We start from the raw sequence: 20,378 nt of genomic DNA on the forward strand, positions 1-20,378 counted from the left end.
CATTATTATCATCCAGTCTCTGTAGCTCAGGAGGCTGTGGGCACAGCTGACAGAGTTCTCACAAGGCAGCAATCAAGTTGTCAGTCCAGGCTGCAGTCACTGCAGGGTCAAGCTGAGGAAGAAGGCACCTGTAGACTCCCTGGAGCCGTGGGTCCGATGGGCTGGATTCTGGTTGCTCTGAGGTGTCCCTTCTTCTCTTGCCCATGGGCCTCTTGTACAGGAGCTCACAGAATGGCAGCTGTGAGCCAGCAAGAGGGAGTGAGGGCGGAAGCCAGAGTCTGGATGCTGATCAGGAAACAGCAGTTCACCACTTGTCCTACCCAGTGCCTGTCAGTACTAAGTTGTTAGGTCTCTGTCTAACCTAAACAGTTTAGAGTGAAGACACATGGGAACGTGAATCCTAAGGGGCTTGGGAGCCATCTTTGAAGCTGCCTAGCATGTGGACTCGAAGGCTGTAAGATTAGATACCTGGGAACACTTAGGAGGCTACTGTAATCCCGGTGGAGGATCTGGAAATCACTGTGGCTGTGCAGCAGGGTGAACTAGGTAACAAGCAGGTGTCAGGACAGCGATTTAATTCATAGAGCACACGGCTATTCAGGCTAAGAAGGAGTCACAGGTGATGTTTAAGTCTTGGTTCTTATTGCTGTCTTACTAAACAAATGTTTTTGACTCCTGTCATTGTTGAAATTGTCATCCTTGCTGCTACCTTGTCTCCATCCTTTAGTAATCTAGCCTTGCCCTCAACCTGGCTGTCATGGTGTCTCGCTCTACTGTAAGACACCAGTTGTTCCTGCCTGTTTAGCTCTCCTCTGTCTTTGTTCCCATTGCTATTCTTCTTTAGTCAAGAACCAGCCTATACTTAAAAGTTGGAAATAGACTTCTAATTCTTTTTCTGTATCCTTTTCTTTAATCTAGATTCTAAAATGCCTGGTATCTGTATCTTTCAGTCATTCAGCCAGCACTTATCACGGGCACACTGGGTGACCAGCACTTTACTAGGCCTCCTTGGGAATATGATGGTGAGCAAGACAATGCCCCTGTCCTTTTGGTCCGCATTAGTACGCATTAGTAGCTGCACTTCCTTCTCACCTGGCAAAGATATCACGAATCCTTTAGGCACAGTTGTGAATGCGATGGTGAGCCCCTGTTCCTTTTGGTCTGCATTAGTGTTTCTTTCTCTCATGTCTCAGAGACAGCATGAATCAATCCTTAAGGCACAGTTCCACTTTGACTCTTCTGTGAGGGGCTGAGGGATCGAAGGCACGAATTCCCGAAGTCCCCTCCTGTAGCTGTTCCCACGAGGATTTTATATTTGACATTTAGAGACTGCATAAAACTAAAAGTGTGCAGTGGCTTCAGTTGTGAAAGGCACTGAAGCTGTTTCTGACCTCAACCCTCAGTCTATAGCCAAGAGCTGAGCAGAGTGTCACCCTCTGGCTTCCTCGAATCACCTGCAGAGCTTTGCAGACCTTTAGACATGGACCTTCCTTAGGTATTCTGATGTCAGGCTGTTAAAGCTGAAAGCACATTGGCTTCTAGGTGAATCTTGTATCTAGCTGGATTCCATGGCCACTGCACTAGCCACCACCCTAACCACTGTGCTGCTACAAGCTTGTGTACAGTCATCCAAATAGCCTAAAGCAGTAATTTGAGCATTAGGTGGTAATCTCCTGGGCCAGCCTTTGCTCTCCATTCTTCGAGGTGCCCTCACTCATCTGTGGGAGTAAACGGCCTACTCTCACTTTTAAAGAATGAATCTTGTGGTGTGCAGGGCTGGGGGATGGGCTCTGTGGTTACGAGCACTTGCTCGTGCGGAGGACCAGGATTTAGTGCCCAGCTTCTTTATTAGATGACTGCAGACTCACACACAGCCTAGGATCTGAAGCCCTCGTCATACTTCCTGGGTACCCAGAGCACAGGCGCATCAATACGCCACACACACACACACACACACACACACACACACACACACACACTTTTTAGAACTATGACTGGTAAATAACCGATTAAGAAACAGTGGATGGATTAACACTATATTAATAGACATAGGCTCTCCGGCTCCTTTACTTTAATAGCTTACTAATTCTGTGAGAAATGTAGAACAAAGACCAGTTGAGTATTGTTTTCTGAAATTCTAAATAATTGTATTCTGTTCTTTAAAGAAGTATATTATTACCATCTTGCAAACAGAGATTGTTAAAATGTGGCTTAATAAAGTTGTTTTCCCCCTCTTAGTGTTATTCCACTTTTAAGAGAGTCTATTGGAATATTAATGCAAAGAACTCCTCCCTCGTTGGAAAATACGCTTCCCCAGTGCTATCAGAGGGTAAGTTGTGCAAAGCATTGGATTATAATGTTTTTTTCCAAACTGTTAAGGTTTCATCTTTCATAAATATGGGTAGCATGTAAATATAATTTAATCTTTCTTTCAAGATTGCATCGTGACCATGAGTATCATTTGTATATGCCCAAGTGAATTCATTAGAAAAATATTGAACTTTACTAAGGGAAATGTATACACCGTCTTCATCTAGAAATTGAGCTGTTAAAAAGCATAGAGTTTGGTTAACAGATGAAATAAGTCTATATTCAGCTGTCTTAGTCAGTTTTGTTGCTGTAAGGAAACACCGTGAGGAAGGCAACTCTTATAAATGAAGAGTTTATTTAATTGGGGCTTGCATCCCGTTCAGAGGGTTAGTCTGTTATTGTTATAGTAAGGAGCATGGTGGCATGCAGGCGGGCATAGCACGGGAACAGCAGTTGAGATCTACATCCTGTCCAGAGAGAGAGAGAGAGAGAGAGAGAGACAGACAGACAGACAGACAGACAGACAGACACACACACAGACACACACACACAAACGGCTTAAAACCTCAAAGCCAACTCCCAGTGATATCCTTCTTCCAACAGCGCCATACCTCCTCCAACTAGGCCACGCCTCCTAATCGATCACACACCCTGGTGACTAAGCATTCACCTATATGGGCCTAGACACACCTATATATGAGCCTCTGGGGGACCATTCTCATTCAAACTGCTATATCAATGTAATTAAAAATATGTATTTTATTTATGTGTATGTGTGTGTCCGTGTATGTATGCCACCTGTGTGTGGGTACTGTTGAGCACAGAAGTGGGTCAGAGCCCCTGGAGCTAGAGTCACAGGAAGTTGTGAGCTGCCTGATGTGGGTGCTGGGAACTCAGCTCCAGTTCTCTGAAGAGCTACAGTGTTCTTAACCGAGAACCATCTCTCCAGCCTTCCGGATGGTTTTTGTTTGTTACGTTGTATTTGTTTTGTCTTTCTGGCATCCACTGTGTGTCAGATTCTCTTGCACAGTACTGGAGACATGGTGGTGCTCACAGCCTGGCTGGGACAAATTCAATGCTTGGTCCTGTTGATAGTGAGGGAGTGTCAGGGATGCGGTAAGAGGAAATGAGAGCAAGGTCGATATGGACGGCTGTCAGACTCAGCAAGGGAGCCATAGCCAAGGAAACTGAAACCCCGAGGACACAAGTGTCCAGCCATGTACAAATCCTCAAATCCCCGAGAACAATGTTACAGGCAAAAAGAAAACCGCTAATGTGAGGCAGCTATGGCTAGAACTAATTTAGTGTATCTGGAGAACAGCAAAACAGGTTGTGTGGCTGCAGCATGATAAGTAAAGGGAAAGTGATTGGAGAGGAGGCAGGGGCCAGATGTTCGGAGGGCTTGGTCATCCGAAGAGACTCAGACTCCATCACTCCCACTCAGTGGGAAGCCCTGGAACACAGTGACTCTTGTGCTTTAACGTGACTGTCCTATGTAACGTGACTGTCCTATGTGGAGAACACGTTTTGGGAAAAGCCGCCCGAGACAACTGTCATTGGCAGCAAGACGGAGGCAAAAGACATTTGAGGTGTAGTTTTGGAGGTGGGTTGCATTAGTGAAGGGGAAGGGTGTTGTCTCACAGGTTGGTATATAGAATGCTGTTGAGGTATACTCAGCTGTTGAGGCTGAGACTAGGGAGGAAAGGGTGAGAATAGGGAGTTACTCCAAAGTAAGATTCTGTTTGTAATGCATTAAAATTGAAATACCAAACAGGCGTTTAGGGAGAAGGCCAGCTAAGTAGCACCTTTGGAATGGTGGACACTGATGAGAACTGAAGGATTTCAAGTCAGACCAAGGAAGTAGCTCAGGGGTAGAGTGCTAGCCAGCATGTGCAGGCCCCGGGTTGGGCTCTCAGGGCGGTGTGTGTGTGTGTGTGTGTGTGTGTGTGTGTGTGTGTGCTGAGGATGGGAGAGCGTCTGCAGCATTGAGATGGCTGTGGTAGGACAGTGGCAGAGGGCATGTCTGTTCTCTCAGCTCTGTGTTCACCTCCAGATCCAGAGCACAGGGTGAAGAACCAGAAACAGAGTTTGTGGAGCTGAAAAATAACCATTTCTTCCATTTACAAAATCCATTCTGCGTTTGTACTCAAAATTGTGTCTTTATGATAGATAGATAGATAGATAGATAGATAGATAGATAGATAGATAGATAGATAGATAGACAGACAGACAGGTAGATAGACAGACAGATCAAATGTCCCTCTAGCCTCTTAATCTTTTCTCCAGGAGCCTTTTCTGTATAACGAGTTCTCTCATTTCCAAGCATGTGTTGATTTCCGTCCTTTCCCTCCCCTCACTTCTGTGGCCTGGTTTATCCTCTTTTCTAGCTCCATAGCTTGCCTGCACTGCTCTGACTGATATATTAAAATTAGAACTTCCGATAAGTGTTCGTTCATTCTCTGACCCTAACCTGTCTCAGGGTCACCTGGAACACACTGAGTACTCCATAGGCATTTGTCCTTCTAAGTAGGTGGTCGAGTCCACCTTTCTGTCTCCCGTCATAATTGTATTTGGGTGGGAAGCGGCTTGTTCTCCATGCTGATGTCTGCCTGGTGTTTCAGGTGCAACAGTTACAAGGAGTTTACAACTTGCAAGAGCAGCACTTCTGGACACTCTGTTCTGATGTTTACGTGGGAACCTTGAAGCTCGTCGTAGCCCCTGATGCTGACGCCAGGTGGATCTTAAGCCAAACACATAATATTTTTACTCAGGTATGACTTGTTAGAAATCTCTTTTAAGAAACGTGTATTCCCCTGTATCTTGCTAGCTTTAAAAATCCTATAACACATCAGATACAGAAGCTACTAAAGTAAAGGAGGAAATGCTCTCAGTCAGCTGAGTCAAGCTTAGACTTGACCTAGGCCTTCTATTTTAGTTAGTATTGTTGGATGGAGTCTAAACATTCCTCTAAGCAGAATTATTTTGCTGTTACATATGTCACTACGTACATATTTCTCTTTCTCTGCCTTCACATCTTCAGACATGAATAGAATACGCAGTCTAGTTAAGTTCAAGGCATTACATAAATGAGAGATTCTGCCTCCTGATGAGAGACACACATGCTTAGGTTGCTTATGAATGAATTACTGACAGATATAATGTTAATTAGGATTTACATAATCCTACTCTTTGATGCAGTTAATACTATGCGCTGATTCTACTTGTTTGGAATTTTAGCAGCTTTCTGAGAAGACACAGTATATAAATGTGACTCATCTATATAAGTGTGTATCACCGTGGCTTTCATAATGAAACCTTGGAGGCCCAGGCAGTATGTCTGAATTCTTCTCATACGGACTCCATGTTTCAGGGGCCAAGGAGAACAATGTGGCAGTAACCTGCAGGCTGCCTTCTCCAGACTACTGCCCTCCCTCATCCTATGACTTCCCCTAGTGCTGCTGCTGCCCTCGAAGTGGGGCTTCTGTGGGCCTCCTGTGGGCCTCCTGGGACTCCTGTGGGTCTCCTGGGCTTCCTGTATGCCTCCTGTGGGTCTTCTGGGCCTCCTGTGGGCCTCCTATAAGCCTCCTGTGGGCCTCCTTTGGGCCTCCTATGAGCCTCCTGTGGGCCTCCTGTGGGTTTTCTGGACCTCCTCTGGGCCTCCTGGGACTCATGAGCACCCTGATGCTAATGGCTTTGCCACTCAGTCAGTTTTCCCAGTGAAAGGAATGTGCTTCCTACCCTGCGACCTGTGCTAGCAGCCACTGTCTGCCCGGGGCTGCTTGGACTGTAATCTCGGACCACAGGGAGGCCTCCTGAGGTACAAACCTGGATTTTAGAAGCAGGAAATATTAAAGTTCCTTCAGCTGCCTCATCTGTTTCAGAAACTGTATTTGGGCATTGAATATTTTCAGCCTTTTTTATCAGCTAAGGTCCTGACTAGTTGATTCCATTCCTTATGGCTACCAGAGAGTCCTTTGAGGCTAACTGAGAATACTCAAATGCGTTCCCCACCACACACAGGAGAGCAAGGGGGCATGGTCACATCTCTAAAATAACTTTTATTCCTACGCCTAATGATTTTAATCTATTTTAGTTCTCACACACCAGAATAGGACATTTAAATAATTTATTTCTTTTTCTGCAATGTTCTTGTTGCATGAGTAAATATCAGGGCTTTCTGTAACAAATTTCATTTCATGAAATGTAAATTGTTAAATTACTTCGTATTTTAAGTTACATCTTACTCATAACTCTCATTTATCAAGTTGAAACCTCTCACTTACTGTTTTTTGTTGTTTTGGAGGGGAAAAAATCATGACCCTTAGGTCAGTGAAATGTCTCAGCAGGTGAAGTACCTTGCTGGCAAGCCTGGGGACCTGACCTCAGGGATAGGAAGAGAGAATTGACTCCTGACCTCCCCAAGCAACCACACAAAATGAACAGATATAGAAGTAACTAGATCAGATTTTTAAATACACCGATGCTTTCTCATATTGAAAGTTTCTGGTCTTGGTTCTAAAGAAGGAGAACTCCTGCTGAGTCTCTTCTGCATTTGTTGAGCTTTGCTTGTCTTCCTTACAGCTGACCCTAAGAATGGAAGCCATGGGCTTTGGTTAAAGAAATTGTCTATTAAAGTGACTTTAAATTGAGAGAAATGGAAAATAGAAAGTTGTAAGGTTCTATTATTTAGTACTCGGATGCCAAGTCTGTGGTGACTTTAGAACTCTGGGCCATCATCCTCTGTCATTCCATTTTCCAGGTCACTCATTTCTTTCAAGGAGCTAAAGAAATGGGCTTGTGTACAGGCGTGAAGTGTGGGAAAGGAGCTGCCACAGTCACTCGGGTGCTCAGGCTCCCGGGGATACCAGCTAGGTGTAGTCTAGTGCTCAAGCCCTGGGTTTTCTTGTGAGTCTTCCTCATTTACACCTAATTACACTGGTAATTGCGAAATTACCAGTTGATACCTAGAGGGATGGAAAGTTTGTTTTTTGTGTTTACTTAGAAACAGAACAGAAAGTGAGGCTCGGGGTTAGAAAGCAATTCAGTGGTCCAAGGTTTTGTTTTAAACTGGCCATGATCACTTGTTAATCTTTTCACGGTATACTTCACAGTTATATTTACAACCTGGAATTTTTAAATATGCTCTGTTTCGTTAGAAGTGATGTTTGAAGAAAAAAGTCTTAAATATATTCAGAGATCTAGAATATGCCTGGGGTTCATTATGCTACTTGGTTACCCAGAGCACAGAAGACAGCCAGACCTCCTCCACACTCTCTCCTGGCAGAGCCCTCCTTCATTTCCCTGTCCCTGCTCTCTCTCCCCATGGTGCCTGCTAAGTCCTAAGCCCCCAGCATCCTGAGCCCCTGGCTTCCTGCTTCTGCCTTTTGTGCTCTGTTCTCTGACCTCAAAATAGAAGTGAGCAGTTATATCCAGGAAGGAATTAAAAAGCCTCCTCCCAAACACAAGTCAGAGTCTCTAAGTTACAGAAACCTCTGCCTCCTCCAGCCTCCTGTGTTCAGAAGCCCTCCCTTTGACTGACCAGTGGCTCATTCAGGCCTGTATTGTCTGCTTGAGGGATACACACAGAAGAAAGGGTCGTCTCCCCTTCTCTGGCTTCCTTTCTGGTTTTCTACCCTTGCCAACTTGTTTTTAACCTTTTTGTAATGGGCTTTAGTGTTCACTGAGTATTGATTTTGCTTGCCTGCTCAGCAGACACTTTCTTGGCCATCTTTCTCTTATCTTTCTTTGTCGTATGTACCTAACGTTCAGGAGGCTGATTGACAGCCCTGGGTCTTCTGCACCCCTAGGTTTGTTTTGTACATTACACTGTAGAGTGTCAGTGCTCGTTGACTCCTTGGTGGTGGTGACAGGGCTTGCAGCAGCAGCAGCAATGCTGGCGCCTCCTGACAGTGACAGGTACTGCGACAGCATTGAATTAATGGATCAGTTACCACAGGGTGGGTTCCAAGAAAGAAAACAGATCTGTCTTCTTTCCTTATATTATTATTATGTTTTGGTTTTGGTGGTGGTGGTCTGGGGATGCTAGGTAAACACTGACTGTGTCCTCAGTTCTTGGTTTTTCCCACTGTCTCACTAGGTAGCCCAGGCTAGCCTTGAAGTTGTTCTGTAGCTAGGGCAGCTTCAAAGTTGCAATCCTCCTGCCCCTGCTTCTGCTTCTGGAGCACTGAGATCACAGGGGCACCATGATAGCCTGGTATATTGTTATTCTTGACTTCTAATTCAGTCATGGTTAGTGACATCTCATTAATTCTGTAGTCTCTTTCATGGAAAAGTAAGATGGTTTTACACGACTTCATTCAACATTTTAAAAAATGTTTGTGTGTGTGGGTGTTTTGCCTGCATGTATGTCTGTGCACCATATGTGTGCCTGGTGTCAGCAGAGGCCACAAGAAGGCCTCTGGAACTGGAGTTACAGATAGTTGTGAGCTGCCATGTGGATGCTAATTGAACATGACTCCTCTGGTGCTCGTGATCTCTGGGCCATCTCTCTAGCCCCTCCTTTGCATTCTAAAGTGATAAAGATTAACATGTTCCGTCAAAAAATGTCAAACAAAAACATGTATGGCTTTGGCCCATAGAAAATACAAGTAAAACAACAATTTCTATAGTCATATTCCCGACTGTTTTCTAACTGTAACTTCTTTGCACAACAATGAATATTGCTTGGTGATAGCCCAAGCCTGCAGTACCAGGCTAACTTTTGGGGTGGAGGCAGGGGCAGTGAACTTAGAAAGGTTAAAATAACTAATTACCTTTCCCGTTCAAAAAGCTGTGGACTACTGAGGCGGTAGACTTCTGGGATAGCTGCCATGCTTGCCTGTGACTCAACTCTAGATTCTTTGTATCAGGGAGTAGGAAATTTGGCTTTCTCTTTACTTTGAAGGAAATTGAAATGAACACTAGGATTTGGAGAACCAAGCTGCCCATCTCTACTGGGACAGGTGGATATAGCAAATGACTTCTCACATGGCTTCTTTATCTTTGCTGTTGGATGGAGCTTTGGCGGAAAGCTGCTATCCCCAGGAGAGACTGATACCAGTTTGAGTAATTAACTCATGATTATGCAAAGATAATTTATCTAGCCCCTTTGTTTCTCTCTTTCCTTCTCATCGCCTTGGGCTACTCATTCCTTATTACTGTGTTCCCCACGTTATGTTAGCACTGGGGTAAGGAAAATGGCAGGCAATAAAAGGAGCCCAACTGTTTGCCCATTTAACTTGCATTAGCAATTTTGTTTAAAAAGAAAAGATATTGTACAATATGTTTGTGGAATATTTTTTATTTTCCATTAAGATTACATGGATAAGAATTTTTCAGAATAGTTAATTCCTCAGTCATTTCAGGGCCATCTGGACTGAGTTAATCAAATCATATACTTGTAATAAATCAGAATAATTTATAGTAGCAGCCTTTGTAGGGTGTGAATTTTTTTTCTCATACATTCACACAGGATCTCGACAACAGTGCCTACTCTTGTTAAGTATTAGATAATACATACAAAACTCCTGCAAATTGATATGGCTGAGTTAATCAACATTGCTTCACAGTGAGGAAACCTCAGCTTTGGTTTTAATGTATAGGAAAAGAGCAAATAAATGCTATGTTCTTCTCCAGAGTCTGTCAGCCAAAGTAGTAACCAGTTCAGGTTTCTGCAAGTTAAGTAACAAATGTTGTGGCTTGCTGTAGGAAGGCTATTGGGGGAGAGGCAAAAGGCTGGTTTGTTTTTTGGTTTTTGGTTTTTGGTTTTTGGTTTTTTTTTTTTTTGTCCTGACAACCTAGGCTGTCTCGGGTCCTAAAGCTAGCTAAATCCTAAAACTATCTCATGCATCCATCAGTAATGCACAGAACCCTGCCCCCTGAGTTCCAGAAAAAATAATCCATAATAGAAATGGGTGTTTTGAGGAGCCCAACAACTGCTATCATACGGTCATATTGAAACCTCTTGTCCGCCACTGAGCGTTTCTCCTTGTAAAGTATTGGCAAGAGCAATCTTGTTTGTTTTTTTCTCTCCCCCTCTCATTTCTAGTTAAAAGTAGTTTTTGGTTGAAAGAAAGAAATTATTAGGATTTTAGTTCATTCAGTAATATCTATTGACCACGTGCTGTGTGTCAGATATTACTGAAGGTTCTGGGCATCTGGAATGTAAAAGAAGGCAAATATATTTCTCTTGGAGAGATTACATTATAGGAGAAGAACATAAATTATAATCACATTGAATCAGTAAATCTTTATGATGTGAAGGGACAGTGTAGGTGCTTCCAGAGTGTAGCGCTCATACGCTGACTTGACAGTGTGCAGGTGTTTGGATAAGAGTGACAGAGGAGAAGGCTGGGGTGTCTGTGAAATCTGCCTCCTCTTAAGCAGTATGCCTGTGTTTCCTCTATGCTCTCACCATCCGACATTCTCTTCTTCATTACCTCTTCCTCTCCAGGCCCCTGATAGAATATGAACTCTGAAAACAAGGCAGTTTCCTAAAATATCTTCTTCCCTGTCTTTTGTATTCTTAGGTGAGAGACTATTGCTTGGAAAACAGTAAATGCAAAAATAAGTATTGTCGGATTAAGATGTGAATGAATTGTATAATGGCTGTCCTCGGCCCTGATATCTGGATGCAGTGTGACAGGAATGTCCTGTGGCCACCATAAGGCGCTCACAGGAGGGTAGCATAGCTGAGGGAATAAATAAAGGGTGGGGAGCAACACTGAGCACACTGGAGGGCAGGAGCTACATTCCGTGGCATCATGGTGCCATGGAGGACTAAGCAAGATCAACTGGTAAACAGTGAGGAGCACCCAGGGTACTTACTATTCTAGCTATACTAAGAATAACCAGAAATGTGAAAGCCAGGCAAGGGGCATTGACAAAATCTAGAAAGGAGCTGACTGTGGCTAGGGTAGGTTCAAAATGATGGAGACACACGTAAAGTGGTCAAGTTCTGGGCTTGTATAATTATTTCGGAGGTTTGAATGGGTGGCTGCCTAATCCAGCACTGTCGTGTCCTCTAACAAGGGCAGCACATAAATAACCCCATCTAAGGGTGCATGCGCAGGGCATGTGGCTAATGACACAGATTTTAGTTTCCTGTAGTAGTTTGACGACTTACAATGAAAATGGATAGTTTCTTAGAAGCAAAAGACAAAAATATTTCCATTTGTAAAGACAAATGAGGTGTTGTTTGCTTTCCTACCACTTTTCTAGAATGTTCATCTGTTTCAGGTTTTCAGGTTTGATGTTGTAATTTTTCTTTCTAACTTTCCAGGCTGGAGTGAGACAGCTTTATGTACAGATTGACTTTGCGGCAATGTAGTCAAAGGAAGGAAACTGATTGAGGACCAAACTTTCCCAGTACTGTGCAGTCCAAAGCATTGTACTACCCAGTGCTCTGAAACAGAGACACGACCACTACAACTCAGAAGCACCAAGGACGCAGGTAGAGTCAGCCGCGTGCTGGAGCGCAGGGTCACAGCCGGATCCTGCCCAGACTGCTGCCTGTGTGCTTTCCCTTCAAGCCATTCTGACTGCTGAGGGTTCTGGGTTCGTTCTAGGGTATTGGGTTATCTTTTTGAGGCTTCTTGCTGATCACACTCACCCCATCCTTATTATCCCACCCAGCCAGTGAGAAATTCAGACTGGGGACCTTCAACCTTCTGAATGTCTTCACTAAAGCTGCTGGAAACCACTGCTTTTATTCCCATAAAACCAGTGTTGTTTTTACAAAAAGAAGTCTGTTTTCTATGTAATGTCACAGTTGTTGACGTTCTTCAGTGTAATCATACGTTTGTAAAAATTGTTTGTACCTTGCAAACTTACGAACCAAACCATATTGGGTTTTCAAAGTGCCTTTGTATCAGAAATATATTTGCCAGCATAGAAATGTACCATCAAAGGTCATGTGTATGTTTTTTTAAAAATGGGTATTCTGTAATTTGTAGAAAATATGACTTGCTAGCAACATACATAATTGTCTTTGTGTATTTCCAACATAGATTTATTTTGCTTTATAAAAAAATCCATTTATCACATTAAGTTACTTTGTAGCCTATTTTCAAAAATGCAAATACATTAGAAGAACTTATTTAGACGTAAACCATCTGCTACATCACAGATTTCTATGAAAACCTTCACCTGTCTATGGTAAATTTTCCAGTAGTTCTCCTTGCCTGTTTAGATTCTGTTAAAGACAAGAAAGAGCACCTGGGTGGCAGAAAGAGTGGTGCCAGGGCCATCTTATGTCTTCATATCCTCCAGGGCCACCTAGCACAGTGTGGCTCTCTGGTTTTGTTTGCACAAATACAAATTACTTCCAGGAAGTCTAGGACAGCATTTGATTGAGGATGAACTATTCTTACTAGAAAGCAATTTGGTGACAAAAAAAAAAAAAAAATCCTCACACGGCGTCTTACAATGGTTGATTTTCCAGGGTCCTGGGTATATGAGAAGTGTAATTGTGACTGGCATGGTGAGCCACACTTTTAACTCCAGCAAAAGTGGTGATCCACTTTTGACTCAGGAGGCAGAGTCAGGCGATCTCTGTGAGTTCAAGGCTACCCTCATCTACATAGTAAGTTCCAGCACAGCCAGGGCTACACACAGAGACCCTGGCATAAATTACAAATAAATTTGAGATGACAGGTGTTTAACACTCAAGTATTCTTGGTGTTTTCTGAGGATAAGCAATTTGGGTGAACATTTTCATATTGTACTTCACTTATCACAATAAATATTTACTTTAGTTTAAGTAAATTGATTTTGTTAGCAAAAATTTAAAAACCTTGCCATGCAAAAATATTAAGAGTGTAGATCAGTGACAGGCACTCTATCAGGAAGGTGGCAGAAGTTACTGTTGATATGTGACTGAGTTTTCAAGTACCTTCCTGCTGTTTCTGACCCACAATTTATGCATTAGCAGAGCTATACCGCGCTAAGCGGCGGTAGAATGCCACACAATGTCCGTTGTGCCCTTTTTTGTAAATCAAGCAGTAATTTCAAAGCCTATTTGCTTTCTGGCAGGCAGTTCTAACACTAAGATTCCCTGCAGTAGATTGTGTTTGACTGAAACAAGTGCTGTAGTCTTTCAGGAGGGCAAGTGCAAATGGAATGGTCCTGATGCTGTCCTCCGTTTTCATTTCTGTTCTATATACCCCACAATAGTCTGTGGCTTGGGGCATACTGCTGAAGATGAAGGTCTAGATGAAGGCAGAGACTCCAGATGTGAGGGACGTGTCACAAGCCAATCCTGGCAATTGTTGGCGTTGTATGTGTGGTGTTGTATGCTGTGCCTGAAATTTACCAAATCTGCTTTCCACTGGGCTCTTAGTTCTAAGTGAAGTTTTTGTCAAAATGTATCATTCTGTTTAATGAGGCGCTCAGTGCACAAACCCATGAGCGTTGCTGGTCCCTTTGATGAGGCATAGAATACGTCTGATGTGAAACTGATTTTGCACTTTGTTCCAAGAGCTTGCCATTTATCCGGTTGGCTTTAACATTTTTTGCTTAATTAAATGTAGGCATACCTGTATGTATTTTTTTTTTTTTAGAAAACTGATATAATTTTGCTCCTGAAACAATGTTGACCAAACACTCTGCCTTCTGCATCCTGCCCCACTAGCAGCGATGCCCTCCCATGGCCATGCGCCCTGGTTACTGTTCCTCACCTAATACTTGGAACTGAAGAATTTGCTGCTTCCTCCTGCATGGTGCTGGCTGTGGTTGCCTCTTCTGGGACAGCTCGAGCAGTCCGGAAGAGCTGGGTAGGATAGGGAGCCTGTGAGGGCTTCACTGTCCTCAGAACTTCTGAAGGCTGTCCAACTTCCACCGGATCTTTGGGTTTTGCAGCTTTAGAATTCCCCGGCTTTAGAATTGTAGCGGCCCCTCCTTTTAATTCCTGGGCTTGAAGATACTCTTAATCGGTTTGCTTGATTCCAAGTTAATGTGGTTGTTGGCATATATAAGATCGTTTGGCATCTCTTTAAACTGATACACCAAGCGCTGACCTTTCACTTTTGCGAGAATACCTCTTTGGTAATAGTACCTGAGTACTCTCCCCATGGTCTTGTAGTTCACGTCAGGTTTGTTTTTGTGCTTCCCCCACAATCTAGACACGGCTATAGTATCGACCAGCTTAAAAATGCCCTTTTCTTGCTGCGTCCATTTGATGTAATTAGGACAGGTAGCCGTGTCTTGAAGCAGAGCCAGTTAAAAACTCCCAAAGGTAAATTGTTTCCCTTCCCATCTTTATTTTTCTTTTTCACAGATATATTTGGTGCAGTCACTGGGGAATCTGGCCGAGGTGGTTTTGTTTTTCTTCCTTTCTTTCTTTTAGGCTGCTCGGGAGGAGGCTCCTGGGGAGTCTGCATTTGTCTCTTGCACTTGCTAAGTTTCCATCACCTCAGGAATCCCATCTAATGTGATGGACACATGGGTGATTGGGGCAACGATGTCTTCTTCAGAGGAGCTAGCTATATTATTATTGATTCGCTTTTCATCCAGTACAGGAGGGCTGGGAGAATCTATATTGAGGAGTGCTTTGGCAGCCTCAATGGTCTCAATTGTTTCATCTCCATTATGACAAGAATTCTCAACTGTAAGGGTGATGTCGTCATGGCCATCGTCTGTGATTTCTTCTTTAGCAACATCCAATGAGCTCTCAGTAATCATGTCATTAGGCTCTTCCACACGGGCTAGGCCAGCATAACTATTGAAAATATCAGCACCAGGAACATGTTCCACAGTAACAACAGGAATAGAGCCGGGTCGCCAAGCTTGGTTGGAAGAAATACTTTAAATGTACTCTGTTCTGCTATTATAGGGTGAAGCCACCTCACTTTCAAAATTCCTTCTGGAGTCTTCTCCAGAAGGAATTTTCACCCAAGCAGACAACTTTCTTCCTGAAAATCCCACACGCACATCATCCTTCCGAACATTCTCGATCATAAGTGTAATGATTGCTTGCAATTCTTCGGTCATACTTGGTTATTGACTGGGTCCTCTGAGATGCAGACACTTCAGATTCTGATCCATTCTGAATCTCTTGGCATCTTTTAATCCAGATGTCCAGATTTGTACCTGTACTATCTAATTTCTGTCCTTCTGCACATGTGTCTAAGGCAGAAGCGTAGTCTTTGTCATGGTATTCACATATCCCTTTCCTCAGGATAGCAGTGAAATTATTTGGATTGAGTTCAAGAGACTTCTTTACATCGGCAATGCCATCACGGTATTTCCCAAGAAGAATATGACAATAAGCTCGCTGACAGTTACACTGTGCGTCATCGGGATTCTGTTCCAAAGCCTTACTCAGCTCCTCTAACGCTGCCTAGGGGTCCCCGTCGAGCAGAGCATCTGAGAAGCTCTGGAAAAGCTGCTGGGATGATGCAGGTCCTGCTGCAGCTGCCGCCATCCCTAGGAGTCATGAAAGCTTCAGCCTGGGTGTTTTCTACCTTGGTTACCAGCTCCGCCACCACCCAGGAGGGGCTGTATGTTTTTGTTTTTTTTTTTTAAATGTCAACAGAAACACTTTTCACAGAAAAGAAAAGCTTGTCTTTTAGTATTCTCCATACAGATGTATTACTAGCAGGTGGTTTTACTAAGAAAAACCATCTGATTATGGTAATAAAATAAATTTCAAATACTCCTAACATTAGGCTAATATTGTTACCAAACAAAAAGCCAATTTGAGTGTACAGTTGCCAGTCTATGAATAACCAAAGTTTTTTTTTCCTCTGAATAACAAGCCTACATTGTTCCGCAAAAGTTTACCTTACCAGCTAAGCATCCCCAGCTCGGTATATTTTTAAAAATCCATTGTACTACTTGATGAACAACTTGACCTAAGTCCAGCTTCCTCCTTTTGAAGCCTGTCTGTCTGTCTTTCTGGAGGACAGTATCTAGCATGTATAGGCTACTTTTCCCTTTCTGTCACCACCCTCTTCTGCAGTGGTGGCATAAGAACATGGCCACAGATATCATTTTGATTTCTCCTTATCTAGGTACTTAAGAACCTACAAATATGTACCAGGAACCAAAATACTGTCATGTCCCTGTGCCTCTATAGAGCAGCCGCATCGCTAACCCCCAGTGTAGCTGGTGAGAACTGTCATGATTCTACGATGGTAACATGGGAACCAACCTGGGGTAGGATGCTGGGATTTGAGAGTACCACATTGTTTAAGATAGAACTTCACACCTGAGCAAAGGCTGCTGGGAGCGCTGTGCTTCCACCTCTCAGTGTCAGGTGAGAGACCGTAAAATTCCAGGGATCAGTGGCGGCAGCAAAGCCGAGGCTCAAATGTGATCATCCAGTCGAGAGTTCTTTACACTGTACTGTGCTGCTCTCGTGTGACATTGCCATTCTGTAAATGTGACTAAATGTGGCTTGTAAATAAAGAACTCTGACCTCTAGTTTTGGTTCATTAAGGCACTTTAGATATGCAATGTTGTCTCATTTCTCGTGTATAATTAAATTTGGATTATTTCCAAAGTATTTGTTGTGGAATAAATTATAGTAATTTTTTTCTTCCAAAACCAGTGTTCTTGACTTGAAAAAAGAAAAATATGTTCTCTAGATACTTTGTAGTTGGGAGTAAATTTTTATTAATTGCCCACGCTCAGTCCATTTAATGCTGGCTTCCTTTCCTAATTTTGCTTAGATGTTATAAACTGGTTCCTTTTGGATATCAGGCTGGTTCACCAGTCATGCCATTTCAGCCCTGCGTGACATACTTTTTCAGTCACTGGACAGTGTTTTTACTTTAAAACTTTTCAGAGCTGTGGAAAATGAGACAGTAGATGTATGGAGCACGTCTTTTATTTCAGTCAGGTATATTTTTGAAGTTGTAATCAGAACTGCAAACATTAGGTGCCTTTGACTCTGTAAATGCATTACCTTGGCCAAGTTAAGCTTTTCTTTTTCTTTCTACAAAAAGTCACCATTGTTGAAACACGTTATTTTCCAATTCATAAGAATCCTAGCAGGGGTGCAGTAGAATTCTTTTATTCTCTGAAGAACATTCAGTTCCATGAAGCATTCTTAGGAAGTGATTTCCAGAGGCCACCTTAGTGATTCAAATCTAACTTAGAATCAAGACAAAGTGAAAGACTGCCTATCAGGAGTGTTCGCAGAAATGTAACAGAGAGGTGTAGCAGTTCCATTGAAATGTCAAATAGGTGGGGCTTCAGCGATGCACTCATCTTTGGTTTATATTTAGCCATTTCCTAACTGCAGATAACACAGAAAACAAGGTAGGTCTCCTGTGCTAAGTATTGATATATCCAGGTACTTAAGTGGCTTTGCTCAGCTTCTCACTCACATTTTTATAAAGAGAATTTTGCATGGTTTTATGATTGACAGCATCTTAAAATCTAGTTTGTGATCCTCATAGCACGGAGAAGGAATCCTTATCTGGGGAAAGCCTGTGGTACAGTAGCAATGCAGTCTTTTCTAGTGACTGTTTTTAAAAGCCCGTCAGCAACACTTTGAAGATCCAAGAAGCTGTGGCTGATCTGGTTAGGCTTCTGGAAAGTCAGTGGATACTAGTGATGCCATTGCTATGGGGATACTGACAAACTGCCCCCAAACTGTTTCCTCCTGTGCTGTACGATGTTTGCTTTGTAACTTGGTCACGGATCCAAGCCCATGCTGGGGGAAATGGCACTAGTGCTCCTTCCATCCCTCTAAAAGGCAGTTAGGGGAAACTTTCACTGGAAGTCATGGTAGAGTTGCTCACTGACTGACTGCGCCAGCGTGAAGAACAGAGTGCCTGCCCTCAAGACCATCGTGGGGGGGGGGGCATCACCTGCCAAGACGCACAGATCCATGTTCAGCTTTAAGTAGTATCTGATTTACAACACTGTGTTTTACTTAAACCTTGTCAATAGAAGAAATCTACTTCATAAATAGAAGCCTGTGCCTTCCCACAGCTTTGAACATGAATTTGTAATTCTGATTATGATGTTGGAAAGCATGAAAAACTAAAACAATGGTTACATATGCTTTTATACCCCCACTCCTTGGGGTATGTTAAGATTCTCATGAAATAGTTACCAGGAACTCTTAGCAGAGAGTAGCAGACACAAACTGAAGCCGGAGCTCACTGCAGAAAGCATACTTGGCAGTTCTGGTATTTCTGTACAGACCGGTCTTCTGTTGACTTTGTCCTTTCCCCCGAGGTACTGAGTTACTCAGTCTGCTCTCCACTGTCCACGTTGTTGGGATTTGGCACAACCGAGCCTGTGTACTGTGACCCTCTGGACTGTGTACAGCCATGCTGCGGATTGTTTGGGTGGAGAATTGCCATATTGCTGTTTCTTTAAGGACTGTCAACTCTCCCTGGATATTTTGTCATTCAGAACTCTTTCAGAGGTATTTCTTGAAGGTGCTTCTAATGAAAACACATGGGTATTACGTGATCTAAATGTCCCTCAAATACACTTAACTTTCCTTGTCTTGTTTCCCTTCAAATATGTTGTCTATATTTTCTCCCCTAATGTGGAAACAATGTGACTGAAAATGTCCCCAATCTCATCTTCCTGAACCCACCCGCTCAGCACTTCACTTCCCTGCCTGTAATGGTTGAAAAACATATGGCCAATTCTGGACTGGGGTTGGTTCCTTGATGAAGATGATGCCTCAAAACAGTTCTAAAAATGTTTACATTACAAGGCTAGGTTGGGAATGTCACATATAAAACTTGGATGGTTTGAAAATGCTGCCATGAACAGTTATGACTTGCCCACATGCACTACAGTAAACCCACAATGTAGCTTTCACCTTTTCTACTTGCACACATTGACATATGTATTTTGTTTAACCGCAGTGTATTTTAAAATGATCATAAACAGCTGTATTGAAATTTTGTTTTCAATTAAATCTCTGTGTAAAAGTCTTCCTGAGTCATGATTCTTGAGTTGAATGGACCAAAAAGAACACTTACAGAATTCTCAGAGGAGAGATGCTAAGGTGTCTTTCCATTGCCCAGAGCCTCTTCCTTTAGTTCAAATCCATTTAGGGTGTGTTCCTTTTTGAGATTCCCACTAGCGTTGAATTGTGCTTATCCCACTCTCTATGGATGACCTATGTGACATGAAGCTGACCCTGCATATGACACCAGTATACATGACCCTTCCAAGTGTGATGGTCTACATCTTTAATCTCAATGCCAAGGAGGTATAGGCAGGTGGGCACCTGTGAGTTTGAGGCCAGTCCAATGTAAATAAATAATTTTTAAGATGAAAAAATTCTCTTCCAGAAAACTCTCATGCCATCTTGTCAAAGGGAATCCTATCAGGACAGCCTCAATTGTCAGTCTTGCCCGTCCTGTAGCTACAGCCTCGGCTGCCTCCCCGCATTTTCAGAGTGGATATGTGCTTATTCTGTCTGAGATTGCACAGCTCCCAGTACTCTGGTTTCACTTCTGTTTGGTCAGTTTTGTACATGTTTTGCCAACATACAAAGTCAGAACAGAAATAAAATCCTCCCATCCAAATTGCTCTGGAGTGACTGTTTAATGCAGAATTCCTTATAGAATCCTTGAAATTGAAACACCACTACCCCCTTCCTTAGCCTCCCAGCACCAAGTCCGGACCCTTCCTTTCCAATCTTCTGAAATCACCTTTTCCTTCCCAGGAATATTACTGGCTTCCTGGACTTGACTAAAAACAGGATCGCCTTTGAGTATTGCTCATTTTCCGACCTGGACCATGCTTAGCTTTGCCATGTCTGCTTCAGCCCCTTCCACCACCAGAGAAAGACCTGGCCCTGGGCAGGCTGGGACCATGAGCAATCTGCTGGGCTGGTCTTCCGCTTGCTCTACAGCCCTCCTGCTCGCCTCGCTGGCTCTGCCGTTCGCTGCACGGTGACTGGCTAGGTCAGGGAAGGTCTGCCTGTCTGTTTCCTAGAATCAGCCTCTGAGTCCAAGGCCACAGTGGCCTGTCAAGTTGCTACAACCTTTTCGTCTCTCACATGGGTTGACACAAGTCATTTACTACAGTTCAGTGCTATAGCAATCTTGCTTTTTAAAGGAGTCTGCTTCCTTCCCCAGAAGCCTGCC

General features: G+C 43.3%; 1 protein-coding gene and 2 pseudogenes across 1 annotated transcript in view; 1 reads left to right on the top strand and 2 right to left on the bottom strand.

Moving 5' to 3' along the window:
• The window catches only part of Slc30a7 (solute carrier family 30 member 7), a 65,229-nt gene extending 46,015 nt beyond the window's left edge, over window positions 1–19,214 (top strand). The window contains exons 9-11 of the mRNA XM_021157960.2: window positions 2,239–2,329; window positions 4,932–5,081; window positions 11,591–19,214. Of these exons, the coding sequence (XP_021013619.1) occupies window positions 2,239–2,329; window positions 4,932–5,081; window positions 11,591–11,638 (289 nt within the window). The 3' untranslated portion in view covers window positions 11,639–19,214. The remainder of the gene's footprint in view (window positions 1–2,238; window positions 2,330–4,931; window positions 5,082–11,590) is intronic.
• LOC110291911 (ETS-related transcription factor Elf-1 pseudogene) lies at window positions 13,982–14,988 on the bottom strand (annotated as a pseudogene).
• Window positions 15,012–15,730, bottom strand: LOC115029058 (protein SGT1 homolog pseudogene; annotated as a pseudogene).
• Window positions 19,215–20,378: the final 1,164 nt, after the last annotated feature.

The sequence above is a fragment of the Mus caroli genome, unplaced genomic scaffold (assembly GCF_978045245.1).
Source record: "Mus caroli unplaced genomic scaffold, Mus_caroli_1 scaffold_3, whole genome shotgun sequence".
Taxonomy (NCBI): Eukaryota; Metazoa; Chordata; class Mammalia; order Rodentia; family Muridae; genus Mus; species Mus caroli.